The 26,920-nt window shown below is 50.8% G+C and overlaps 10 protein-coding genes and 1 non-coding gene across 11 annotated transcripts; 3 read left to right on the top strand and 8 right to left on the bottom strand.

The window, feature by feature from the left end:
* Positions 1-1,207: 1,207 nt before the first annotated feature.
* Positions 1,208-1,771, bottom strand: VTN77DRAFT_5809 (uncharacterized protein; the record flags this gene model as incomplete). Its single annotated transcript, XM_069422017.1, has 1 exon — positions 1,208-1,771. One exon carries the CDS (start codon positions 1,769-1,771, stop codon positions 1,208-1,210), a length of 564 nt encoding a protein of 187 aa, XP_069276687.1.
* A 1,479-nt stretch (positions 1,772-3,250) lies between these two features.
* VTN77DRAFT_5810 (uncharacterized protein) lies at positions 3,251-3,883 on the bottom strand (the record flags this gene model as incomplete). Its single annotated transcript, XM_069422019.1, has 3 exons — positions 3,251-3,322; positions 3,397-3,654; positions 3,824-3,883. The coding sequence occupies 3 exons, from the start codon at positions 3,881-3,883 to the stop codon at positions 3,251-3,253; spliced, it is 390 nt and encodes a 129-aa protein (XP_069276688.1).
* A 540-nt stretch (positions 3,884-4,423) lies between these two features.
* Positions 4,424-4,968, bottom strand: VTN77DRAFT_5811 (uncharacterized protein; the record flags this gene model as incomplete). Its single annotated transcript, XM_069422020.1, has 4 exons — positions 4,424-4,459; positions 4,529-4,623; positions 4,683-4,892; positions 4,956-4,968. The coding sequence occupies 4 exons, from the start codon at positions 4,966-4,968 to the stop codon at positions 4,424-4,426; spliced, it is 354 nt and encodes a 117-aa protein (XP_069276689.1).
* A 714-nt stretch (positions 4,969-5,682) lies between these two features.
* On the top strand, positions 5,683-6,377 carry VTN77DRAFT_5812 (uncharacterized protein; the record flags this gene model as incomplete). Its single annotated transcript, XM_069422021.1, has 3 exons — positions 5,683-5,697; positions 5,760-5,937; positions 6,049-6,377. 3 exons carry the CDS (start codon positions 5,683-5,685, stop codon positions 6,375-6,377), a joined length of 522 nt encoding a protein of 173 aa, XP_069276690.1.
* Positions 6,378-6,843: 466 nt separating this feature from the next.
* Positions 6,844-8,249, bottom strand: VTN77DRAFT_5813 (uncharacterized protein; the record flags this gene model as incomplete). The annotated part of the gene is made up of 3 exons (XM_069422022.1): positions 6,844-7,879; positions 8,014-8,067; positions 8,143-8,249. The coding sequence occupies 3 exons, from the start codon at positions 8,247-8,249 to the stop codon at positions 6,844-6,846; spliced, it is 1,197 nt and encodes a 398-aa protein (XP_069276691.1).
* Positions 8,250-8,735: 486 nt separating this feature from the next.
* On the bottom strand, positions 8,736-10,938 carry VTN77DRAFT_5814 (uncharacterized protein; the record flags this gene model as incomplete). The annotated part of the gene is made up of 3 exons (XM_069422023.1): positions 8,736-9,639; positions 9,697-9,968; positions 10,018-10,938. 3 exons carry the CDS (start codon positions 10,936-10,938, stop codon positions 8,736-8,738), a joined length of 2,097 nt encoding a protein of 698 aa, XP_069276692.1.
* Positions 10,939-11,660: 722 nt separating this feature from the next.
* VTN77DRAFT_5815 (uncharacterized protein) lies at positions 11,661-13,142 on the top strand (the record flags this gene model as incomplete). Its single annotated transcript, XM_069422024.1, has 4 exons — positions 11,661-11,939; positions 12,013-12,379; positions 12,441-12,640; positions 12,699-13,142. The coding sequence occupies 4 exons, from the start codon at positions 11,661-11,663 to the stop codon at positions 13,140-13,142; spliced, it is 1,290 nt and encodes a 429-aa protein (XP_069276693.1).
* A 322-nt stretch (positions 13,143-13,464) lies between these two features.
* Positions 13,465-13,535, bottom strand: VTN77DRAFT_t95. Its single transcript has one exon. It is a non-coding gene; the product is annotated as a tRNA-Gly (tRNA).
* Positions 13,536-13,930: 395 nt separating this feature from the next.
* Positions 13,931-15,114, top strand: VTN77DRAFT_5816 (uncharacterized protein; the record flags this gene model as incomplete). The annotated part of the gene is made up of 3 exons (XM_069422025.1): positions 13,931-13,957; positions 14,024-14,417; positions 14,477-15,114. The coding sequence occupies 3 exons, from the start codon at positions 13,931-13,933 to the stop codon at positions 15,112-15,114; spliced, it is 1,059 nt and encodes a 352-aa protein (XP_069276694.1).
* A 3,551-nt stretch (positions 15,115-18,665) lies between these two features.
* On the bottom strand, positions 18,666-19,005 carry VTN77DRAFT_5817 (uncharacterized protein; the record flags this gene model as incomplete). Its single annotated transcript, XM_069422026.1, has 2 exons — positions 18,666-18,850; positions 18,903-19,005. The coding sequence occupies 2 exons, from the start codon at positions 19,003-19,005 to the stop codon at positions 18,666-18,668; spliced, it is 288 nt and encodes a 95-aa protein (XP_069276695.1).
* Positions 19,006-21,143: 2,138 nt separating this feature from the next.
* On the bottom strand, positions 21,144-24,855 carry VTN77DRAFT_5818 (uncharacterized protein; the record flags this gene model as incomplete). Its single annotated transcript, XM_069422027.1, has 2 exons — positions 21,144-24,564; positions 24,641-24,855. 2 exons carry the CDS (start codon positions 24,853-24,855, stop codon positions 21,144-21,146), a joined length of 3,636 nt encoding a protein of 1,211 aa, XP_069276696.1.
* Positions 24,856-26,920: the final 2,065 nt, after the last annotated feature.

The following is a 26,920-nucleotide window of genomic DNA, read 5'->3' on the forward strand; positions in this document are numbered from 1 at the left end:
GAAAAGGTAAGAAGACTACGGTAAGTGTACGTGAGTTCAGAGACAGCTTTTATAATGAAATATTCTATGCTAATGGCCCGGAGTGTACCGGATCTCTCTCACTATTATTATTATCAATAACATTCTTTTTCTTTTCTTTTTTCTTCTTTCCCCATCAGAGCAGATAGACCATTATCATTCATTCTGAATACATGTACTGTACATAACATATGCTAGTCGTCTAGCCTAGACAACAAAAACACGACCACTTTGATTAACGCGATAAAGGCACACACAGACAGCTTCATTTCAAAACTTCTTGCCAATCATTATTCATTCATCAAAACCGGCTCGAGCTGGATGTACATATGACTGTAGTGTAGTGTGGTGGCTTAGAATGCCTCCAGCAAAGCACCGGCAGCATCCATCCCAGCCCGGCCTCGTGGCCTCGTGACCTCGTTCGTAGACGAAGACGAAGATTAAAAATATTTCATCGAAGTGAGCGAGGGAGCGAGCGAGCAAGAGCGCTGGATACATATTTCTTTCTTTCAGTCTTGTCCAACTACCTAGGTAGGTAGGAGTTTCTAGTTTAGTTTCTAGTCTCTAGTCAGAATAGATTGATTGCTTGTCTTCATCGTTTTTTTTTTGTTTTTATTGCGCTGACCAATCCAAACGAAAGACGTATACGGAGTATACGGGTGCAATGAGTAGCTGATAGCCGATGGAGAGAGTGGCGGATGAAGAAGGGAGTATAATATTATCATTCGCAACACCACAGGAATCTAGTGAATTTCCTATCCGGGAATATATATAGACAGACCTCTTGGTTCTCTGCACTGCTTTTTCTTCAACCATACGTAATGAGATATGCTTTCCTTTCTTCGTCTCTTTCTTCTTCTTTCTTCCTCTCTCTCGCTCTCTCTTTTTTCGGAATATAGGTGGAATCTGCGTAGCGACGATGTACGTAGTACAGAAAACCTGATCGATCTACAACCAGTCATCTACCATGAGATCTACTTTACTTCGTACTGTCTACTTGCACGTTAATTGTTGAAGTCTACAACGTACACCGTACTATGAAGCTGGGTCATCAAGTTCTTTATTGATTAAAAAACCATCAAGATGCGAGTCTAATTTATATTCGCATGGCTTTTTACCATCATTCACTCATGTCCCATCCCAATGTCCATATCATTGTCCCATGGCCTCCCGGCCCTCAATATCCAGTTTATTTCTTGGCGGTGGCCTTCTGAGCAGCCTTGGTCACCTTACCAGCACCACCCTTGGACTTCTCAACGGACTTGACGACACCGACGGCGACGGTCTGACGCATGTCACGGACGGCGAAACGACCCAGAGGCGGGTAGTCGGTGAAGGCCTCGACACACATGGGCTTGGAGGGAATCATCTTGACGATGGCAGCGTCACCGGACTTGATGAACTTGGGGTTGGCCTCGACCGACTTGCCGGTACGGCGGTCGATCTTCTCGAGCAGCTCAGCGAACTTGCAGGCAATGTGAGCGGTGTGGCAGTCCAGGACAGGAGCGTAACCAGCACCGATCTGACCGGGGTGGTTGAGAACGATGACCTGGGCGTTGAAGGAGTCGACGCCCGACGGCGGGTCGTTCTTGGAGTCACCGCAGACGTTACCACGGCGAATTTCCTTGACGGAAACGTTCTTCACGTTGAAACCAACGTTGTCACCAGGGAGACCCTCCTTGAGCTGCTGGTGGTGCATCTCAACGGACTTGACTTCAGTGGTGACGTTGTTAGGAGCGAAGGTGACGACCATGCCGGGAGCGATGACACCAGTCTCGACACGGCCGACGGGGACAGTTCCAATACCACCAATCTTGTACACATCCTGGAGGGGCAGACGGAGGGGCTGGAAGCGAAAGAACGTCAGCAAGGCAGGTCAAGTAGTTGGGGGATGGACGAGGGGAGTGATTTGGGGAGATATCAGAACGGCCCCGCCTTCCAGCTTAGCCAGCAGACCCCGCCAGATGGCAGCTATATAGAGGCTTGCATGATGACTATGCTGGAATGCAAGGCCGTTCCAACAGCTCTTTCCTTTGAAGAACAAGGGCTTCGTGAATTGCAAGGCAAGGGCGGCATTAATTCGAGGTGGAGAGACTTCAAAACTAACCTTGTTCGCAGGACGAACCGGGGGCTCAATGGCGTCGATGGCCTCGAGCAGAGTCTTACCGGTGACCTTGCCGTTCTTGGTCTCCTTCTCCCAACCCTTGTACCACGGGCAGTTGGTAGAGGGCTCCAGCATGTTGTCACCGTTGAAGCCGGAGATCGGGACGAAAGGAACGGCCTTGGGGTTGTAGCCGACCTTCTTGATGAAGTTGGAGGTCTCCTTGACGATTTCGTTGTAACGGTCCTCAGACCACTTGCAGGTGTCCATCTTGTTGAGAGCGACGATGAGCTGCCTGACACCAAGGGTGAAGGCAAGCAGAGCGTGCTCACGAGTCTGGCCATCCTTGGAGATACCAGCCTCGAACTCACCAGTACCGGAGGCAATGATGAGGATAGCGCAGTCAGCCTGGGAGGTACCAGTGATCATGTTCTTGATGAAGTCACGGTGACCAGGGGCGTCTATAAGATCGTTAGAATAAGCTTGAGACAAAATGACCACGCTAAAAGGTTACTGACCAATGACGGTGACCTCATACTTGGGGGTCTGGAACTTCCAGAGGGCGATATCGATGGTGATACCACGCTCACGCTCAGCCTTCAGCTTGTCCAAGACCCAAGCGTACTTGAAGGAACCCTTTCCCATTTCACTGGCTTCCTACAGGGGTGTTAGCTGAGTCCTACGAAAGTCGCCTTGGGAGAAAGAGGCTATCGGACAGAGACCACGCTCTTGACACCCGCTAGTCAAACAAGCAGGACGTCAAGAACCTCTCTTCCCCGGCGTGTGCGGTGTGAAAATTCTTACCTTCTCGAACTTCTCAATGGTACGAGAGTCAATACCACCGCACTTGTAGATCAAGTGACCTATTATCCTTGTATAAGCATCGAGGCTGGATGGCTAGATGGATGGCAGGCGTCTTACCGGTGGTGGTCGACTTGCCAGAGTCGACGTGGCCGATGACCACAATGTTGATATGAGTCTTCTCCTCCTTACTGTGGAGGCAATACAGTCAGCTCTTGCCCACTGTCCATCGATTCCGACGATCAAAACGTGATGAAAAAAATTTTTTTTTCCTCGAGCGCAGGTAGCTTACCCCATGGTGACGGTTGTGTGAAGAGATTTTTGAACTTTTTAGTGTCTTTGTAAGATACTAGAGAAGTTCAAGAAAGGGTGCTCAGGTACTACGGCCAATGCGTAGAGGTGCTGAGAGAGCAAAACAGTCAGTAAGAAGATGGAAAACAGATGGAAGGGCACAGGGAGGGAGGGTTTATACGTACTGAAGCAGACGGGGAGAGGAAAGGAAAGAAAAAATTTGTGGGAGGGAAGGAGGGGAAATTCTTATATGGAGGGGCAAGCGAGGAGGCGACTAGCCGGCAGGCTGAGTGTGTGGGCTGTCTGTGGACATGCAGGGAGCCAACCGTGGGCCCGTCCTTATTATTGGGCATGGAGGGGGAGCGCCCCACTTCCGTTGTACGGCACCAGCGCAGAATCGTCACTGGAGCGGCCGTCGGCCCCTCTGAACCCCTCTGGGTCTTCTACGCTGCCCGGTTATTGCTGTGATTTCTTACTTACAGGACACACTCAGCAGAAGAAGAAATGGAAAGGAAAAAGAAAAAAATTTTTACAACTGGCTGCTAACCCTGGAAACTGCTTGTGGTCCATCAACAACACCCCTTCTGTACCCACTATTGTGACTCCTCCTACCCCTCCAAAATCGGGTTCTGGTGCAGGAAAACTGGGCAGCAACGTCAACGGAGCCCACATCGGTCCCTCTGGCGACGCTGATTACTCAGGCAGAGATGACCACTATCAGGTTGCCTGTAAATTGTAAATCCTCTAGCGGAGAAAAAACCTTCTGGATGCTGTTGTCAAAGAAACCTGTGGCGGCTAGGGTTCCACTGGGGCCAGCCCGATCTTCGCTAATACAATGCCGCGATAGAGGGGTAACAAAGAAAACTTTTTTTCCCTTCCCACTTTGATTGCCACGGGTGGGAAAGTAATCTTTTGATATTGATGGTATTGGTTGTTATTGTTTGAAAGGTACTCGATTTATTGATTCTAGACTGGTCAACCATAAAAATTTTTCTCAAGATGGCTCATATATACATGGCGCGACTGCGGGGTATCTCAAATGCATCCATCCATCTCCAACGATGACTCCATCCAGTAGGAACGCCGTCTGATGCAGGTCTTGAACCTTAAACTTTTATTCTGATATGCGAAAAAAAAAATCTGTTCCTCGAGGGGAAAAAAAAAGAGAGAGAAAAGAGAAAAAGGACTGCTTTTCACGTAAAAAGTCGAAATTTAGTTCTCTCTCCAGCGGGTACCGCAAGTGGTGCACTAAGATCTCGTCAGCAAATACGAAGAATTTCATAGCAAATTTCATAGCAACGAGCATAACCTTCGTACCTTTAAGAATGTAGTCATCGGCTCATCCGCACTGCGAATCTGAAGCTGAAAGAAGTAGGCGCGCTCGCCATTGCAACCTTCTGCAGGACATTGAGCTGGCACGAACAGTCAGTCCCTGGTACGCCAACCAAGGCAGAAAACGAGGGTGACTCACCGGCCATGCTGTCCGCATTCTTGAACTCCTCTTTGCCACCAAACACGTCTTCCACCTCCTTCTGTTTCATGGGTGTCTTTTCGAAGTAAGCGCGATCCAGCACGTATTGATATGGACAAGTCCGACACTCGAAGCGGTTGATGCCAAGAGGATATTGAGACGAAGGTTCCGCTCGAGAGACGGTGAGCGCATTGCTGCAATTTGGACAGACTAGGTCATCGTCAGCTTCATGTTCTTGTTCTTGGCAGTACACAACCGCGCTCAGAGACGTACAAGTCAACGGCATTTTGAAACTGAGCCTGCTTAATCTGACAGAGACCCGTATCCAAAATACATGTACATGTTCTGGCCAGCAAAAGACGGGAGTTGTAGCTTTTTGGGATCCACAAGGAAGGAGTGGTTGCCCTCGAGTTTCTATTTATGCTCCTTCTGCCGGAACCCTATCACCAGCTGCCGGGCTCCAAGTTTGCATTCACTGCTGCCGTACTCTTATTCTTAGCTTGCCGCGCGGCAAATGCAAGGCATGCCAGTTGACAGCTTGACGCCACAGACGCGGGGGACAGCAGTCAAATAGAGGGACCGCCTCGGATTAACCTATTCTCCGGCGGTTATCCACACGACGGCAGTGCATCCCGCCTGGCATTGTTGTGGATGTAGTTTGAACAAGCCGACAAAGGAGTCGACGTCTATCTGTCCAGGTGGTGGTCTCGTCCACCTGACAGCTACGATCTCTGCGAGACGGGCCTCTCGCTTCTGTGTACATATACCTGTCAACTCAATTCTGTTCTTTTTGGTTGAATTTTTGACGCCTCTAAACACGCTCCTCCCGCTCTGCCAACCCCTCCTCCCACTTTCGACATCTGCCATCTACGGCCGTTTTTCTGGAGTTAACTCGATAGCGACGCTTTTAAACAGACCTGAATTGCACGAATATACCCGAGTCTTTGTTTGGAACTGTTTCTTTTCTGGTACCCCCTAGGAACGTGGATTCTAGGCAACAATGGCCGATGATGAGGTACATTCCCGTGTCTAGGCTCCTGCAGTATCTTTCACTCATAGAGTACTTCTTTAATTCAGGGTGCAACTCCTCGCGAGCTGGTCGTCGAAGCATGTCGCCGCGACCAACCTCATCTGATCGAGCAGGTCCTAGAGAGCATGTCCGAGAAGTCCAACGAGGAGGTGGCCGAGTTTTTCAACAATGTCAAGGACGCATTGGGCAACTACGCACTCCACATCTGTGCCATGTACGGTAGCTGTAAGTACTTGTGAGGTTTTGGCAGTTATCGGGGAGATTATCGCGAAAAATAAGAGCTATTGTGCTCCGATCTGTTACCTACTTGCCACTAACGTGCAATGCTCCCGCCAGACGACGTCATGGACGCTCTGTTTGACATTCAATACTTCGAATGTGATCCTCTTACCCGCGTCGACCAAGAAACCCCATTACATCTGGCGGTCCGGTTCGCCAACGAGAAAGACGCCGATTTGGGTTTGGAGATGATCAAGATGATGTGTGAGGCCGGCTGCGACCCTCGGGTGCGAAATAAACACGGGCAGAAACCGGCGGACTTGGTCTATGCAGAACACAAAGAGATCAAGCTGGCTCTCCAGAAGGCAGAATACATCTTGACTGAGGGGGTTCAACAAGGCGATGAGGAGGAGGAGGCCGCAGGCAGCGCCAGTGATAGCGAGTGAGGAAGGTTACAGCGAGCAGTCTACCACCGTATTTCATGTCCGATGTGATGGATGTTTCGGACCTGATGAGACGGTAACCAGCCGCTGGACATCTAGCAAATCTGGCTACTGATGACGTTCTACGACTTTACTACATTCTGCTCTTCTCCTGGTCTTCGACGTTGCTGTGATCGAGTTTACTCTGTTTGATGAATAAGACCTGGTAGATACTATTACGATCCTCTTGGCTAGAATATCCCATTGTGTGTATAAATTTAAGATCAGAATCCATGATCAGAATCTATTCAAAAAGAGCTGCATGGACAGTGTAGATGTGACATTTCCTGAGGATTGAAGGAATGAGAACTGAGTCTAGTTCGTAAAGACGTTTCTTCGTTCATAATCTATCAGTCCTTTGCTCCTTCCTGATTTTGATAACTACTGCAACTACTGCCGCCCGTCTAACAAGAGAAACAGAAAAGGTTATTTATTTTGTAGCGTCGGTGGAGTCCTCCATTCGAGGAACGTTGTCCCATCCATACTTGAGCCGGTGCCGGTACTCGGCCAAGATCTCCGGCGAGATAATGTTCCCTCCACAGACGATCACGACAACGCGAGTATTGGGGTTCACGTCTTTAACGGCCTCCCTGAGTCGCACACCGGTCGCCACGTCGACCGACACACCGCACGCCAACTCGACCAGCAGTCGCGACTCGTCTGCTAATTGCACCACGCCCCGCGCCGCTTCGGCGTCGGAGGCGACGACACTGGTGACATCGATCCCGGTCGGGGGCGAGCGCGCGTTCTGGAAGGTCTTCTCAGCCACGCGCAGCGCACCCAGCGACGTCGCCATCGATGTAATGGCCGAGAGGGACGTGAGCGTGCCCTTCTTCAGGGAGTACGCGAGCGAATCGGCTCCCTTGGTCTCGACGGCCAGGACGTGCACGTTGCCCGTGCCCTCGTGGCGTTGTTGCTTGCGAAGATGCTCTTCCAAGCCGCGGATGACGCCGTTGAAGAGGCCGCCTCCGCCCACGCTGCAGACGATCACATCGGCGGGGAATTTCGACGCATCACCGTCCTCGCGCGGAGGCAGTTGCCTGACCAGCTCCGGGACCAAGGTCGAATTGCCTTCCCAGATGTGCGGGTGATCGAAGGGGGGAACATAGACATTCTTGACCCGCTCATTTTCCGTGAAGGACACGTCGGGAGTCCCTCGTTGATCGCCCTTCGAATTCACCTGCTGCTGTCCGGGGACCTCAATGAAGTTCTCGCGGAGGTACGTGTCGGCCTCGAACCAGCTGGCGCCGTGTTGGATAACGTCGGTCGCGCCGGCATCGCGCAGCTTCTGGACCATCATCGGCTTCGTGCTCAGCGGGACGACCACCGTACACGGACAGCCCAGATCGCGCGCGGCAATCACGGCGGCCAGGCCTGCATTTCCTCCGGAGGAGCTGTAGAAGTGCAGCTTTTTTCCCTGGCTGGAGGGGTCGGACAGATGGGCGAGGATCAAGTTGCCGATGCCTCTAAGACAGAGTCAGTATATCAAAACTGAGGAGCGCAGCGCAGCAATTGAATCCAGAAGAAAACATCTCTCTAAATAAATAAAACGAGAAGGAAGAAAAGAACTAAATTCACGCTGCATGTGCTACCTACTTACCGTGACTTGAAACTTCCCCCCGGCTGCAGCAGCTCCAATTTCAAAAATACTCTACTACAAGAACGAACTATGAGAAAAGGCCCAAAACATCCCTTTCTACCAGAAAGAAAGATAGTTATCGGCACTCACCATCCAGCCAATTTCGAAAGTGCAGCCGACTCGACCAAGGGAGTCTCTATCCATGGCTTTTTGCTCTGCGAGGGGGATGGTGTTGGTTGATCTGCGACTGAAGGCATGTGTACGTACGATTGATTTCGATTAAAGCTGCGAGGTGGAGTGGTAAAGTATCCGAAAAAAATAGTAATTGATGATGGATGGCTAACCGTAGGTACAGTACTGTGCCGTGCTGTACAAATATATACGAGGTGTATATATCATCCACACAAATTATAGCGAACGATAGAAATCTCCAGATACTGACTGACTGGCTTACTGAGGTAGTTATTAGTATTGTATACTTGATGGTTTGCCTTGAAGATGAAGTGTTAGCGGGTAATGACGCGCTCGGACCATCACTCCGCTCCGCCTTCGCGCCCTTCCAATGATCACGGCGCCAGACGTAACCAACCTTGTTCTGTTCCATGGTTCCGAGGTCGAGATCCGGAGGGTGACGCCGATGGAACTTGACCAGTTTAATATTTACTAGTACTTCCATGCACAGCAATTGATCACTGCATCATGCCTAGGCATATATACTAATGTTACTGCTAATCCGCTTCAGGTTACTCCGCACTAACAGCTATCTGATACTTCCCCCCGCTTGTTATCGGGATGGTCCCCGTATTCTTCCCACTGTCCACACTCATGGCACTGTTTACAGCCTTCCCGTTCAATGTCACCGACGGCTCTTTCTGTCCCGTTGGCAGAGGAAGGACGACGTCCCCTTTCGTCCCCGCAGGCACTTCGAAGGCCAAGACATAGCCGCCGTTGGCGCTCCTCTGCCACGAAGCTTGGAACTTGCCCAGGGCCGTGGTGAAGCCGCCCTCGACAAACTGCAGATCCCCGAGTTGCGGCGCCAGCTTCCAGGTCGACCCCAGCGGTGCCGTGACGGACAACCCCAGCACGTAGTTGGTCAATGCGGACGTGGGACCAGATGACCACCCGTGTGAATGCGAGACATACGACGCATCGTAGTCGTATCCGCGGTTGCTGCGGTATCCAAAGGTCGCGTTCTGCAGGTATCCCTCGATGACGGTGCTTTCCGTTCCGTTGGGGTTGTTGATGTACCAGCCCCAGCTGCGCCGGATGAGGTCCAGCGCTCGGTCGGCTCGGCCGGCCACAAAGTGTGCCTGGATTTCGAACGACGAGATGAATGGGGAGATGTTCTCCGGCAGCTCTGGCGTGACTGCCCCGATGGGCGTCCAGTTCTCCGTCAGCTTGTCGGAGATGCTGGCGACGCGGTCTTCGTCTGCCACGCCAAACATGACCGCCATGCTGTTCGCGTCTTGCGGATGCAAGGTCGTGTTAGTCGCGTTGTCCTTGAAGGCGCCGTACGAGTCATCGAAGCAGTACGCATTGACTGCCTTTTGGAGATTTGCTGCCCTCGTGGTCCAGGTGGTCGTCAATCCTGCGGTATCGCCTGCCCATTCAGCCAGTTGGGCTCCCGTTATCAAGGTATGATACAGACTGTTGTAACCTCGTCAGTTCTCCCATCCTCGCCAGCTGCAGAATTATAGGGCATACATCATCTGAGCCTCCGAGTTATTGAATCCTTGCTGCCACCTCCCCCAGTCTCGTGTACCTGTGACATTCAGCAACCCGCTGTCAGGGTCCACCTTGCCATAGATGTAATCCATCGCCTTTTGATATCCGTTCCAGTTTTGAAGGAGGAACCCCGTGTCGTTGGTGAAAAGAACATAATTATAGGTGCCGATCATCGTCCACATGTGGTAAGTATCAGAGCCTTTTTGACTCAGAGGCGGACCGGATTCGTCGAAAGCACCAGTTGTTGGGTCCTAGTCCATTGTCAGCTTTGTTTTCGACATGTGGCTGCATGATGCTTGCCTGCGTGTTGTACATGACCTGAAGAGCATTCTTCACGCTCTCCAGATCCCCTATGCTAACAAACGTCGAGGGGACGGCAATCCCCATGTCTCCCGGCCACACAGCACGATCCCGTTTCGCTCCGTCCACGATGATCGTGTCTCCCGGTCCCAGGAGGCCGTCGTTCTCCCAGCCGTAGGTCACAAATGGGACCCGACGACCTGTGTTCGACGGAACCGCGTCCGTCTGGACGGTGTACGCACCGCTGTACCAGATCCGGTTGATCAATTCATCGTTCGAGTGGAAATATCCCTGGTAGGCCTGCAAGTTGGACCAGGTTGGCTGGAATCCGATTTCGAGAGAAACGTCGGTGATATCGATGCTGGTAGAGCTGTTGGTAGTAGTAGTAGTAGTAGTAGTAGTCATGAGAAACACAGTCAGATATCGAAATCCGCCGCGCAGTTTGTCGTCCGGCATTGTGTATGTCCCTTTCCCTGGCCCGGTGATGTTCTGGGAGAGATAGCCGTCCCCTTGTGCGAACGCGCCATTGGACGAGTCGGACCATTCTCCGATCCAGTTCTTGGCCTCTGTAAATGCCAGCCCGAAAGTGCCAGGGCCTGAAGCTGTATAGTCCACAGTAACGATGCCGCCGACCTCCAGGCCAAAGTCGAAGACGATTTGAGAGCCATTGCCTTGCAGGACGTATTTTCCAGCACCACCTTGTTGATAGGGAGATTCATCTGAGCCATGAAGAAGGATCTTTTGCGGACGGACTGTCCGTGATGCCGGCGCGTAGATATTGTTCTCCCATGGGCCTGGAAATGCCGTGTCAGCTGGGCCGGTGCACGTGGTGTTCCTCCAGCAGTTCTGCGCGCTCGACAGGCAGGAGAAGATCAACAACCACAACTGCAGCAAGGATAGCAACCTCTGTGTCAGAACCATTGCCTCGACAAGCGTCGCATGTTACAAGAGCACTGGCCTCGATTCTTCTCTCAGAATTCGCATGGGATCCACCCTCATTTATGAGCGTCCTCACACGCCATCAACTTCAAGACTCGTGCAGCAGCATTATTATCCCGAGAAGCTACTGCTTCTGCATCAATGCATCGAATTAATAAAATCCCGATTATCCGACCGCCTCCAAAGATATTACAGTATTACTCCGTTTCTAGTGAAAAGGCGTCAAACGTGGAGAAGTATATACAGTACAGTCCAAAGGATTCCACGACTATTGGTGGGATTATTACTGCCATGCCAATGAAGGGACCAAAATACTCTAATTTCGCTAGACAGACGCCTTAGTCCTGACTCCTCCACGCAATGCAGCATCGGATCGGCGGAATTATGGCCTTTTTTGAAGACACCAGTACAATCCCCATCGGATTAACTCCAGACTTCCCCGCAGTCCCAGCCATCTCCTGTGGAGGATAACCAACAACGTCTCCATACAATCGTCGACGAGTCAACATGCCTCGGTGCAAAGTGGACCGAAATGAGGACGAACGAAGGACCTTGACAGGGTCTACCGTTCCGATAATGGACACTAGGGAAAATGTGATGCCGTAATGATCAGGCAAATACATGAAATAAAATGCGACGCGCCTGGTTGGTATTGCAACCAGTATAACGAACGGCTCTGCCTGCAGAAACGACTGAACAACAACATGCGTTTGCTCAAGAGCTTTCTGGCAATCGTACCTGTCTCGGTGGCACTTGCAAGCCCCAGCCCCAGCCCCAATACAGCAGTGACTGTCGATGGCAACGTCTGCACGGTACGAGCATTGGGTAACAAGAGGGATGACGTGCCTAACATCCTGGAGGCTTTTCGACGCTGTGGGAATGGTGGAACAGTAGTTTTCCCCGAAGACCAGAACTACTGGATCGCGACGAAGCTGAACCCGGTCATAAACAATGTAGTGATTCAATGGCATGGCATATGGACGGTAAGCGTCACATCTTCTGTCGTGAAGAATTTTTTTTTAAAAAAAAGCTTAAGCATACTGATCATATTCTAAGTTCTCCGATGACCTCAACTACTGGCGCAACAACTCCTATCCAATCGCGTTCCAGAACCACCACGCCGGCTTCATCATCACCGGGCAGAACATCACCATCGAAGGATACGGCACGGGAGGCATCAACGGCAATGGCAACGCCTGGTACTCGGTCGAAAAGGGCAACACGCAACCGGGCCGGCCGATGCCCTTCGTCTTCTGGAACGTGTCCGATGTCGTGGTTGAGGACTTCTTCGTCAAGGACCCTCCGCTGTGGAGTTTGAATATCATGAACGGGACCAATATGCGCTTTAACAATATCCACAATAATGCTACTGCGGTGGATGCGCCGTATGGGGAGAACTGGGTTCAGAATACGGATGGATTTGGTAAGCATCTCAGACTTAGTTATTCAAATATATATGCAGCTGCTAACATTATTTATAATAGATACGATGGACGTTTATAACGTTGAGCTCACCAACCTCGTCTATCAAGGCGGTGATGACTGCATTGCCATCAAGCCACGGTCATACAACGTCTACGCACGCAACATAACCTGTGTGGGCGGAAACGGTATTGCCATCGGCAGTCTGGGACAGTACCTGGAGGATTCGTCTGTTTCGAATGTTGTAGTGGACAATGTGACGGTAAGCCATCACTTTCTCCTCACTGTCATCTCTATATATTTACTTACCTGACGTCCAGGTCATCCGCCACAACAACGACCTGACAAACAGCGCCTACATCAAGACCTGGACCGGGGTCCTCACACCGCAGAGCTCCTACGAGAGCGCCGGCCTCCCCCGCGGCGGCGGCTGGGGCAGCGTCACCAACATCCTCTTCTCCAACTTCAACGTACAGGGCGCCGACTCAGGGCCCGCCATCTCCGAAGACAGCGGCGACAACGGCACCTCGCCGGGGACCAGCCTGATGCTGATCTCGAACATCGCCTTCGTCAACTTTACGGGTTACACCAACAGCGCAAAGTCGAATGTGACGTCGACGATTTCGTGCTCCAACGTGCATCCGTGCTACAACATCGAGTTCCAGAATGTGGACATCACGCCGGGGCCGAACGGGACTGCTCCTGGCACGGGCGAGTGCAAGTATACTGCTCCGGGAGGCGTTCATGGGTTGAAAGGATGCTAGACGATGCAAATGAAGTGCGTTGTAATGAAGAAATTAGTCCAGCTGCCTATGCTATGGATGCTAATGCCAATAAGGACACGGCCAGACAGCCTCATTTCCTCCAGAATAAATAATCCTGATCGTGTATGTATTTCTGAATCAAAAGCCCAAGGGGTGAAAAAAAACCCTATCACAGACCCAAACGACTCAGACACCCCCGTACTTCATACACTTTTTTAACTCATGAGATTGAAATACATACGTAAATGTAACAAACACAATCCCAAAAAAAAAACCGGAGAAAGAGGCAGGGAGTAAAAAAGGATTTAAATTGACCAAGCACTGCATCATCCGCGAATCGAACGCGGGCCTCATCGATGGCAACGATGAATTCTACCACTAGACCAATGATGCTTGTTGCTTGGTGTTTCTTGGAGGGATAGAGCGATCGTGTGACCTATATCCCTTTTTTTTTGTGGCCGAAATCGGGAGCCCGTAACCTGTGCGGGTTGTGCGGGGTGGGGTGCCTTTTCCTGATTGGATATCGTTATTATCTAACCTGATCCGGTTGGCTGGTGGTCTGTGCATAGAACGTGTCTAGCCGTTTGTGTTAATTATAATTAACTTGGGGCGCGTCAACGCGTCGGACGGCGGACGGCGGACGGCAGACGGCGGAGCAAGGAAGGGAAGGTGATTACGGAGTAATTAGATTTGGGAACTACAACGAAGGAGAAGAAGAAGCTTTCACTTGTCTGAGAATTGTTTGATATTCAAATCTTGATAACGAGTCGAAAACGCGCTGCTGAAATATGCCGCTTGTACGCAAACGTCGTGCGGTATGTTTTCTTGCTCACTGGTTAATTAATCGTCCGACTGTGTCATGCTAATACAGATCATAACAGCCAGAGCCGCAAGAGAGTGACGACCCTTCCAGATCCTCCTCTGAAGCCGAAGACGTCGATCGTCGCCGTCGCCGGCGTACAGACAATGGAGAAGACGACGATGATGACGAAGAACAAGACTCCGCAGCGTCATCGGACAGCGAGAGCAGGGAAACACACACCCCCAGCAGTATCGACGTGATGGTGAAGAAGCTGGTGCGACTGGCGTTGGCGAGCGAGTATTCGCGACTACCCATCCGACGGACCGACATCAGCGCCAAAGTCCTCGGCGAACAGGGCTCGCGGCAGTTCAAGACGGTCTTTGACCAGGCGCAGAGGGTGTTGAGGAGTCGTTTTGGGATGCAGATGGTCGAGTTGCCTGGGAAGGAAAAGGTGACTATTAGTCAGAGGAGAGGTCAGTCCGATTCGATTCGTCGTCATTGTCATTATATCTCTTGACTGACTCGCCTGTAGCCGCCCAACGCGTCGAGAAGTCATCCGCCTCCTCCAACAAATCGTGGATACTAACCAGCACCCTTCCCGCACCCTATCGAAGTCCGGCGATATTACCCCCGACCAAGGCTCCATCGTCTTTCAGCGACAGCACCTACACGGCGCTGTACACATTCCTGATATCCGTCATCACCCTCTCCGGCGGCTCGATCGCCGAGCAGAAGTTGGAGCGATATCTGAAACGCACCAACATCGACACATACACGCCCATTGACCGGACAGACCGGCTAATACAGCGCCTCTGCAAGGACGGGTATCTCGTCCGCAATCGGGAGACGGACGGAGGGGAGGAGGTGATCGAATACATGGTCGGGCCGAGGGGGAAAGTCGAGGTGGGCGAGAGCGGCGTGGCTGGGCTGGTCAGGGAGGTATATGGGCGTGCAGACCCGACGGTTGAAGCGCGAAACGGCGAGAATCAGGAGGAGGAGGATGACTTTGAAACGCGACTAGAAAGAAGTCTTGCGGCCAGTCGGCGGGACTGGGCTCGAGAAGTTGACGCTGGGGATGGCAATGAGCAGGAGGAGAGAGCGAGTAGGAGAAATCAACCCAATCGACGAAATACGAGGAGTCGGCGGGACGACTCGGATGAAGATGAATGATGCCTGCATATCGTCGCTGTTCCTATACTAGCTCTTAATTACCTTCTAAGAATCAACGACAGAACTGATGTACTTTACTTTACTGTACATGTATGTATGTATGTATGTACCTAACGGATGTAAATATCATACACTAACGAATGCTTGAGTCTATTAATACATCTTTTCAATCCAAACCAAATCACAACTGGCACTCTTCCAATAGGTTCCCAAAAGAGTTGACTCGACATGTATTTTCGAAACTCAGCCAGGTCGTGCACAAAGCCGGACGCCGATATTATTACACCTCTTCATATTAAAAATGAAGCGGTTGTTCACAACACAACCGTGACGAGGCACTTTGATCAAGATGTGAGTGGTATTGGTCGAGTATTCCTTTGCAACGTGTCTCTGGAACTGGAGATTTGCTGCTCTTCTTCCCGAAAGCAAATCCTCCTTTTCTCGTTCAGGGTTTCCGTCCGTTTCGCATTCTCTGCACACCTGCGGTAACCGAAGATAGTGATTGATTGCGTAGAGCTTGTGAAACAAGTGTTGTTCGAGCAGTGTTCGAAAGTGCTTTTGATTCAGACGACTTCAGGTTTTCTTGGGACCACACCCGGCCACTCGTGAGGTCGAGGGCACTAGGTAATATACATATCCTTCGGAATCCGCACAGTCCGAGTGGCGGGAGGTTCGCTGAATTGACCGACATTGTTGACACCGGAATGACTCGGTTGCGGAAGAAAGATTGACTGACTGAATATGCTGATACCATTTGAGGCGCCCGATGCTGCTGATCAAGCCACGGATGGGATGGGAATCCACCTAGGTTGAGGCACATGAAACTGATGCACAATGGAGTCTGCATTGCAAAGGCGATTGGAGTATGCAACATTGGAGACTAGACCACAGACATCGGGTTATACGCAATGCTGCTCGTCAAGCATCACGGACAGGAATCCACTCAGCTTAAGACGTGCGGAGAGTGGTACTCGGCTCGATCGGTAATCCAACATCAGATCAACAACGACGACTGCCCGTTCTCCACCTTGAAACACGTTGACCGTCGACTTTGCGAACATCAATCTTGCGAGTATCAACGCCGGGATGAGCTTCCTGGAAACGCATCACTGTGGCGATATAATACCGAAGATACTGGCTGTGGTATGGGACCAGAATTGCCAGTTCTTCTAGTTTGATATACTGTCTGACTAGCACATCATGCACAAGATTCATAACTAGAGCAGGATTCGGGAGGTTCTCTCAGGAATGGCAAGGACCATTAATGTTAGCCTTGCTCTCATTGAGGTCAAGAAGCAATGGTCTTCTGATGTCGAAATGTGCAATGTTGAACTTGGGTATGGCCTCTGTAACGGCATAATCTGTCATCACCGAATCTGCGTTTCGAAAACGATTGGCGTATGCAAAGTTCGAAACTAAACCGCAGATGTCGGGGTGCATTCAGTGTTGTTGATCCAATATCGTGGATGGAAATCCACTCAATTTCAGCCGTGCAAATAAGGAGAGACAAAGTTGTTCGGCGAACTGATTGGTCCTGCTATCGGACATCACAGTTGGTCTGAGTGACCACAGATATCAGGGTGTATGCAGTGTTATCTATCCAGCATAACAGATTGAAATCCGCTCAGCTCAAGGCGTGCGAAGAGGGAGACCCGCAGTTGCTCAGCAAACAGATTCATACTACTATCGGACATCATAGTAGGTTGGAGTATCTGGTGATCACCAACAAGGAACCAAGCTCGGGGCTTGTATCCAGCCAGGACATTCCACACCTCTGGTTCATTCGCCTTGGCCGCCTCATCGACCGCTATAACATGCAGTTGAAAAACTAGACTAACAGCCCCTTCACCATCAAGAGACAATATCATGAAGCAGAACATCGGCTTGACCGAGAACAAAGTCTTAAAGTGCCTTGGTCTCAGTTCGGAATTGTTCAAGGCGAGGCTTCTTGAATTGCCTTTGCCGCCTCATCGACAGCCAGAACGTCTGGTTTGAATACTAGACGGACAGCCTCTTCGCTAACAAGGGACAATGTGATGGAGTATGTCTGCCTGGCTGAGAACAAAGTCACGAAGCACCCTTCTTTCAGCCCAAAATTGTTTGAGGTCAGGCTTCTTAAATACTCTCCTCGACGCCACTGTCCAAAGTAGTCGATCAAATTCGCGAACATATGCGGTTCAGCGAAAGGTAATGAATCTGTTCAGTTCACTAGTCTTCGCTGCCTCATCGACTGCAAGAACATGTGGTTGAAAAACCAAATGAACAGGTTCCTCCCCATCAAGAGACAAGGTTGTAAACAGAACATCAGCCCGATTGAGAACACAGTCATGAAGTGCCTTGGTTTCGGCTCAAAACTGTTCAGGGTCAGGCTTCTTGAAGTCCTCCCCTCGACCCCATTGTCCAAAGTACTGGCGAAAGTTTGCAAACTCCTGAGGCTGAGCAAAGGATGACTCCACTAGCGCAGCAAATCGAAGCATCCATGCACCGAAACTAAGGTCGAGGTTTCAGCCCTTCAGACCAATGTAGAACAAAAAGTCTGAAAAGTCGGTATATCTTCCCCAGTCGAGTGCCTCATCAACCAGTGTTGTAAACACTGGGGAATTTGAAAAAAAAAAAAAGGTATAGAAACAGGCCTCAAAGGCGATTTTCCCCTACGGCAGTGCTCTGATTGGTTCTCCGGTGATGCCTTGGATGGTGCATAGAGCGTCTTGCTCACAGTTAGTAAAAGACTTTCAGTGAGCTGGAAATTGAATGTGGACCGATACTTACTCATTGGTAGCGTTCATTGTCAAGCAACGGCAAAGGGTAAAAAAAAATGTTGAGTCCGCTGCACTAATTCATCATCTGCAATCCGTAACGTATATGCCGACCTCGTTGAGCACAGGAGCCACAAAAGTGCCCCCCTTTTTCCATGAAGTTGTCGATCTGATTCCCTTGATCTCAACACCCTGGCGATTGCATGTTTGTATGTAAACTGTTGATTGATTTCAAAGGTGCAGGCATGGGTAACACTGGACATTGGACATTGGACATCAAACCGCAGATGTCTGGATGCATTCGGTGCTGCTCTTCAAGCATCACTGGTGGGAATCCGCTTAGCTTGAGTTGTGCAAATAGCGAGACACGGAGCTGCTCCGCAAAACGATTGGTCTTTCTGCAGAATCAATGATGCTTCTGACTTCCGTGGCGCTTGTACATTACATCCATACCACTAGCTTTGCTGGTTGTAATGTATATGGTGGCTGAAAGCGATCAGTTGCTGTAAGCTGTTCTGAAAGGTTTCAATGTCGATCTCCGTTGTCATTTCTGCGGTATCTGCATAGTGATTGGACTTCCGTCTTGCATAATATAATACCACATTGAACATGTTTGTTGGGCAAGGTTTGTACCTGTGCCTGGGGGACAGTCAGGCACTGTCCGTAGAGTTGCGGTGCTGTGGTTGTACTCCACGAATTCTGCGTATCTCCCGACCGCTATGTATTATGCCATACATGCGGTGGTGATGGCTGCGCGCGCCTCTCGAATTTGTATGTGACCGGTCATCGAGTACCTCAGTGATCACGGATGACCTTTCTTTCCTTCATGGAGAGTGCGACGATTAGATAGATGGTCGGGATTAAAGCATCTGCGGACGTCACACACAAGTGTGAGATGTGTCGGTTCGTTTGGTCGCGCCACGAAAAGAGATGGTATGTAGAAGAAACCCGGTCTGGTCTGGTACGTTCTTCATATAGACCTGCTATCTGATTAGCAGACTCAGGCTGATCGTCCTGGGATTGATTCCTTACCTATCCCAATTCGACTCCGTAATCCATTCGCGGCATTTTGGTCTTTGGCCAAAGATCGAGAAGAATCCAATGATGTCGCGGTCAGGTCAGTCTTCGATACCATACGGACGGGAGGCTACGTCGCAAAAACGCTTCTACGTAAGGAAAGCCTCCATGGACTGGACCTCGATTGGAATTTCATCGTCGCGTATTATCGCAGGCCAGGTAGACCCATCTCTTGGTCGATGTTTTTTGGGCCGGGAGTCAAGCAACCGCCGATTCAGTTGTCAACGCACGACAACGAATGACGATGACATGTTTTTCGGGAAATCGACTCGCCATGAGTCGAAGAAACAGTCAGCGGCCTCAGTAACAGAGTTGTTGACTGGGCGTCCTGGGTAAGGGGCCCAAAATGTTATGATCCATTGATGTGATATGTCTCAAGATATCTGACCGTAGAAGAGTTGACAATGCATAGATTCATGCAAACTCAGAGCTGTCGGCTGAGTAGATGACGACAAGGTCTTGTCGTAAGGCCTGCTGGCAAAATCGAGTGCTGCATATTCCATAGTATGAACTGAGCCGGATCTGGATCTGACTCCCGCCGCGAATGGAATCATAGATTTCTGCTTCCCTCCTAAACAACTCCATCAAGGACGCGTGATTTCCTCTCTCTCGGTCGAGAGGTGTACTTGATGTCGTGGTATGATGAATGATGGGTGATCTCTCGAAGGTCCAAGCACCGGTCCTTTGCATGAATATGGTTAGAAGATACCTCAAAACATGAAGTCATTGGTAGACAGAGAATGGAAGTTGTTATGGGAACTCACCGGACAACTTGCTTTGATGTTCTGTGAACCCGGGGTCATTCAACAGGAAAGAAATCCTAACCCTAACCTGGGCTGGTCATAAAGGTTCCGGCCATCCGTCGAAAGCAGAAATCGAATCATCAACGCTAACACAAGTTTCCTCGTCAGTTAGCGGTGCCTCGCATTGTAACAATCGTAGAGGGAGGGTACATACATTCGAGCCACTTTTGTGCAGACTTCTTTCCATAAACCATTGTCGAGCCACACACATGCAACTTGTGGCAGGCGACATGTTGCGGAACTTGACGCCCCAGTGAGTGATGAATTGCCATGCATGGTGCTGATTGGGACCAAAAAGAATTGCCAGTCGATCCTTGTTCTTTAACTCTGCGTGGAAAATCCGAGCATCAATATAGGCTGAAGAGTCTATGCCAAGGGTGTGCACAGCAAGATCAATATATGAAATAAAATATATAAAGCACATCTCCTATACATGATGAAGAACAAAGCAGACTGAGTGGACTGGTGATGTGCCTTAGACTAGGTTGAAGAGGCGGTAAATGGAAGAAAGGAAGGACGGCTGGGGGGAGAGAAGGGGGTATTTATCATCCTCCAGGTGCATAGGGTGCAGGTGACTGAATCAACAGGCAAGACGGCTCTAAGCGAATCAATTCACTGAGGAATGATTCACATAGACATTCACTGCTTTGGGCTCCAGGGCTGTGTATGATTCGCAAATTGCAGCAGGAGTGGAAAGTAAAAGAGGTAAGGTGCTTAATTATTCAATTGCTTTTGGTAGGCATGTTCCAGGCATATGTGAAGATGACTTGCAAAATCACCGGGTTCTCCCGTGGAGGAAGTGTGTGGTGAAGGAACTGGCCGAGACATTTGTTTCAAAGCATCACTGGATGAGTACAGTACCGAAGTGGAATGGAAGGAGTGAAGTCAGAGGTTGGAACTACTACTACGTGGCAGGATGCCCAGAACCCCAATTATACAGCGCAGCAGCTACTCGAATTATCCTTATTGATATTGACCCGCTAATTAACAAATCTAAACAAATCTACAGCTTGATGCAACCAATATGCTCAGCAAGATATCAGAATGAAAAACAGAAGGGAAAAAGAAACACCGACAGGATGGATGCGCTTGCTCGCTTGCTTGAAGAAGACACTCAAACAAATGGAACCTGGAAAGATGGCATGGCAAGGACCAGAAGGAAAAGAAAAAGAAGACATCGAATGCCGAGTAGATACGATATCAATGTGAAGACAAGACAGACAATTAACACACACATTGAAAAAAAAAAGGATAGAAGGACAGGATTACAACATGACAGACGAGGAGAAAAAAAAGTGTAACGAGAAGAGAAAGATGTAAAAAGAGAAGAAGAATATGTACAGTACAGTATAATGTCCGATAGGACATGGAAAGTAAACTGAAAAGACAAGACTTAGTAAGGAGGTCGCCCGATACCACCGGCGAATCCTCTCCGCTCGCTGGCCCTTCTCGGTTCTGTCGTCTCCGTCGATGGCTTGCCGGAACCATCACCAGCAGGACCACGCGAGACAATACCATCCAGCAGCTTTTCAATCTCAACCCGCTGACTGGTTCTGCCGTCTCCCATATCCCCTTGACTATCGACTCGGTGGCCATAATCGTCAGATACGGACAGACCAACACCTTTCCTCAGACTTGCACCTCCAAGGTTGGTACTGGAGCGACTCTTCCGCGCAGTCATCGATCTACTACTCTGACGTGGCGCGGATGAACTGTCTGTCTTGCCCTTGACGGAAGCGGCTTTTCGAGGGCCTGGTGCCGTCAAAGGGCGATCAGAGACTGGAGATACCGACGACGGCCGAGACAAACTGGTGGTCGAGTCAGAAGGATAACCACCAGGGATGAGGCCAGGAGGCAATGGCGGAACCGGTGGGATGTCATCCGAGTCGGCTTTGGTCAATAGAGCAGACTCCTCTTCATTCGAGAGATGCACCACAGAACCCCTAGGAGTCTCGGAGCCGTCTCTGCCCCCGGCTTCTCTGAGGGATTGTGGTCTGCTCGAGGCATTCTCATAATCGGACGCCGAGAAGGTCCCGCTGATCATGCTCTCACTGCTCGAACTCGTGACACTACCAGCTGTAGCATCTAAACGACCCCTTAGCGGGCTGGACCGCCGCACATTGGTATTGTCAGACACCGTAAGCATCCGTTTCAAGTCATTCACACGGATGGTTGAATCTCTACTGGAGCTCGTAAGGGGTGTATGAGAACCTTCAGGTCCACTGGAATGACGATATCCGTGAAGGCTCCCATAGCTACCAAATCCGTGGGCTCCGGAGAGGTGATGCTCATGGCGATGTGCAGTAGCCGGCGAACCTGCACTGGTCGGGGAGCCGTTTCCAGCTCCGTTGAGCTGGCTATAATTTCGCCTCACCGAAGCGGCGGTTCTTGATCCATTCAATGACGATGCCTTCGTATTCTCCCTTTCCAAAGCTGCCACGCAGGCTTCCTTAGACCAGGCCGAGAGCATCTGCTCCCTGATCTCCGCTGGCAAGGTTCCTTGCTGCGATGAAGCTGTAACAGGACCTTGACCAGAACCGAGAACGCCCGATGATCGTCCTGGGGAACTGGGTGGGCTGGTCTGTGGAGCAGTTACAAACGACGCAGCATAGGCGTTCTCAACTTGACGGACAAGCTCCTCCTTGGCAGTAAAGGGACTAAGGGCACCCTGGAGTTCAGTCCTCTGGCTGACATCTCCTGTCAAGACGATCTGGTTCAAGGCGAGCGGTGGAAGCTGGATCTTCTCGAGCCAAAGACCAGAATTCTTTCGCCTCAGCATCTCTCCCTGAATATCGCTGCCAACATTGGACGTCTCAAAGTCGAACTTCTCACTCAATGCAGCAAGATAACCATAGACCAGACTGCCAATGTTGACTTGAGCATCAGGGGAGCTCAAGAATTCATTAGTAGCCAAGTCGTCCTGAAGTTTCAGAATCATAGGAACCCCATATCGTGCGGCGTTGACACCGAGATACTCGATCGAGTTGACAAGGATCAGATGAATGAGAAGGATATCAGACTCCACTGTCGGAGACTCGATTGCGTTCTCGTAAAGCGCCAGGTGTAGCCACTGGAGAAAGTTCGACGCTACTTCGGTGGACGTCTTCTCTACGGGGGGGCCGGATGTTGAGACGTTCCACCTTGCCGATTTCTCCAAATTCTCCGCCACTTCTCGCCTCGACATCGATCTGGACATCTTTCTTGGAGTACCTTTAACCTTGAGATCGCTCTTGGTCGTCTCAAGCTGTAGCCAAGAAAGAAAGGCGTCGGCGTACGCGTGACGCACCCGGCGGTCCGGATCGCGCAGTAGCCACTGTGTCCCTTCCCAAACTTCAATGCCGACTTTGTTTCGCGATTCAACGCCGGCTCCCGTCGTGGCTTTCCTCAGGTTCGCAACCACCAGAATGTTCTTGACCGCTTCTAAAGCAGTGATTCTTGCAGCTGCCGAACAGAAGAATGAATCGGTAAGACGTTCGCCGGCCAAATTAGCAACGTTTGTCGTAGAGGCAAGCCCTCCCGAAAGAGTTCTAACTACCGTCTCTGGGGACATATCAGAAGGTGTCGAAGGTCTGATCCGTTTGAGGATCGTTCTAATCATGTCCGCGATTTGATCGCCATAATAGATGTGCGTTGCAAGATCACCGATACATTGTTGAAGCAATTTAACTAATTTTTCGCGGGTAGCAGACGGGGCGGCAGTGAGACCATGATCTGCGGCATGTGGCTTTTCAGGAGCGGCATCTGCAGGTTTTGTGGGCAGTTCTGTGGAGGTAGGCTGAGTCGGGGATTGGGTTGGAGAATTGGCGGCTGACGGTTGAAGCAGGCGCAGTATGCGTTGCACAAATCCAAGCAGCACATCGATCACGCTGAGACCAATCATATTTATCGGTGATTTTAGCAGCGAGTCGATCAAGGATGCCAGGATGACGTGTTGCTGTAGTCTTTCTTCCTCGACAGGGGTGTCCAGTAAGTTTTCCAAGGCCGTGAACAGAACAATGAATCGATCCTGAACGGGACACCACTTGGCAATGAGCTCCATCAAGGATGTCGCCCAGTGGCCGCTTTCCACGGAATCCTTTTCGCTGCCGCGGATCTGATGTTTGCTCACGACAAACTGCAGCACATGGCCCGCAGCGATCCGAATCTGAGCCCGGTTGCTCCCTACGACAAAAATGCGCTCCAGGCACCTCAATGCCAGGAGGCGGACTTCCAGCTCTGCAGCCTTATCCGCATCAGCCGCGGAACCAGAAGCATCAGCGACGTTGCCCTCGACAGTATCCACAGTCTGGACCGTCACGGTGCTAGTCCGGCGTCGTCGGACGTGCTCCCGCTCAGCCTTCTCGGTGCTCTCCGCCTTCATCTGCAATGTCACAAGGACATCTTCATCACCAGCATAGAGATTCTCCAGGATGACCGGCACGACAATGCTGAGTTGTTTCCCGCCGTCTGTCCCCAGCGCCTCAGAACCAACCACACTCCGGATAGCCTTGAGGCCCGCATCCCTCCATCGCAGGGCCGTCGGAGGACTCAGGGTGGCTTTGGGAGGGACTTCCGATGTTGGGGATGCAAATGCCGCATATAACTGAATGATGCTTTGATACTGACTAGCACATTGTTGTTCAGCCGCCAGCACCGCCAGGTCCTGATTGCTGCAGAAAGTTTCGAAAGTCGAGATGCTCTCTTCCACCATGGAAATGTCATTGGAGCGGAGAACCGTCTCAATCACGGCCAGGACGGAGTGCGCGTAGAGAGGCAAGTCGCGTGGCAGCTTCTCGATGAGCGCTGTGAGGATTTTGAGTGTCACCTGGACATTCCTGCAGAGGGCACAAGGATGTGGTTAGTCCAGATGAAACCACCACCGACAGCAAGGAGCACATAAACTAAACTCACCCTAGCCTGCTTCTCCAGACATCCCTGGCAGCCCTCTTCTCCAAAAACGCCCCGACCTTCTGTAGCTTGGTGCGACGCGTACTGGCATAGTATAACAGATAGGAGAGCTCACTCGAGTTCGGTTTGACATCCTGCACGCCCTTCTGAAAGCGCGGGTAGCATTTCAGGATGAGGACCTGGTGCTTAGGTCGACATGACTGGCGAACGGAATTCATTGGAGCCGCAAGGTCAGCGCCGCTCCGTGATGCTGAAACGTAAAAGGAGAAGCCGTCCCAGGACGGACTGTTCTAATGTGTAATAGCCAGAATGAGGAGGAAGTAGTTGGAATGAAATGAGCGGGTTCGAAGCAGATTCTCAGAGGCAGGATGACTGATTAATTCAACAGATGATAGCGATCGGCATGAAGGGGGCGAAATGAGTGAGGGAGGACGACGTATGTGGTCAGTCGGAACCGTTGGGCGTTGCGAACAAATGGGCGGGGCAGTGTCTGCAGCGTACACTCATCGTCAGATCAAGCCTGGAGGAGTAGACCAATCCATCAGAGATGCGGAGCAGCGTGGGAGCAGAGGAGGCCCTTGCCAGGGTTGAGAGAACAAGTAGTAGTAATGGCGGATGGCGGCGGAGCGCGTACTCCGTAAGGGATTCCGCCAGCTTGGGATCTCGTGGAGCGGCCTGTGGATATTATTTAATTAGAGCTGCCTCCCTGCTGCCTGATTGGCAGGCCGCTACCCAGCTGCTTCTACTGAACAAGCAGCCGTTTGACTCCGTTTCAACCATGGACTAGGGGATCTACTCGCGTGCGCAGGAACAAAAGAATGCACATTGTTGGGAATATTTCTATCAAGAAAATTCGAACAATATGTTGCTCAGTGGGCAGAAGCAAGATCACCGCGGACTCATTTAATGACTCGCTGATGACTGACAAGATATCGAAAAAAAAAAAAACTCATACACTGGCTCTGCTGTTACACAAAGGTGCAGAAAGGTTTCTAGTAAATATTATTTAAACCAAGTCGCTGTTAGTACGATACGTATCGGCATGATCTTTGTGCTTAATGACGTCTTTCGTGTCTCTAGATGACTACCTAGGTACTTGTATTTTGACGATCAGCTGTGCGACCAACTCTCAGCAGCAACTGAGTCCCTTCAAAGTTCTTCCAGCCAGAACTAGCAAATCTGATCATTGACATCCCATGGCCCCGCGATCTCCCTCTCCAAACCAACACTAAGCCAGATTGCTGAGTCTGACCGCTCATAGGAGATCTTATGGCGGAGATCTTCGAGACTAGGTATTCCCTCGGTGACACGTGCCGTTGAATTCGACCGCATTCCCAGAAAAAACCGTGGTTCGTCCTCGGGGGAAAAGAGGATCGTTAACTGAAGTTCTGAAGCGGGACACCTTCCATGCTCATCAGGAAAATCGGATATCCCTGCGCGCTGTTCAGTCCCGTGCTTGTTCGGTGTCGACGCAGATGCGGAGATCAGCTGCGCAAGAGGAGGAAACAGGAAAATAGACGCCGTCTGCCAACCTCATGGCGGATGTCTTGGCCCCATTCCTCTCCTCAGCTGGTTTCTCTGGATTGTGTCTCTGCCGCAGTTGCTCCCGCAGTCTCTCCCTCTCCCACACCCAGCAAGCTCTCGATGACCTGAGGCCGAATAATGTCCCGTCGAAACGTTTCCTCCTGCAGCAGTCGTAGTGCGCGTAAGGTCGCTCCGGGATGCGTCAGGAATTGCGCGTATTCCGGTGTCTTCCAGTAAGAATAGAGATAGGCGAGGTAGGCCGCGAACGCCTGCGCGTCGCGAGAAGACGATGCGGTGCCTTCGCTGTCATCGTTGGTCTCGTCGTTGGTGGAAGAGGTACCGAGTAGATTCGGGAAGTTCATCGCCAGATGCGAAAGGTAGTAGGGGTTTGCAAGGGACAGGACAAATTCGAGTTCCATTGTGAAGCGGGGATTCGTGAGTGTTGGTGGAGGTGGCTGATGCGGATGCTCGTCCATGGTGAGTCAGACCAGACAAATATCAAAAGAAGAAAAAGAGAAGAGAGACGGAATTTTCAGAGACAAAGTTGTAATTTGGGTGGGATCAAAAAGGGATCAAGAGGTGGTCTGCATGAGAGGTTCAATTTCCAAGGTTCGTAGTTGAATCTTCCCGTTCGGTGGTTGCAGGCGGGTAGTTCAGTTAGCAACCACCACCAGTAAAAAGGTCCAGAAAGCAGAACGAACAGAACGCCCTGCTGTTGAAAACGCAGCATCTTTCTTTGGTTGTGTATTCATTGATATG

This window comes from Rasamsonia byssochlamydoides (assembly GCF_041956645.1).
Source record: "Rasamsonia byssochlamydoides strain NRRL 3658 unplaced genomic scaffold VTN77scaffold_42, whole genome shotgun sequence".
NCBI classification, from domain to species: Eukaryota; Fungi; Ascomycota; class Eurotiomycetes; order Eurotiales; family Trichocomaceae; genus Rasamsonia; species Rasamsonia byssochlamydoides.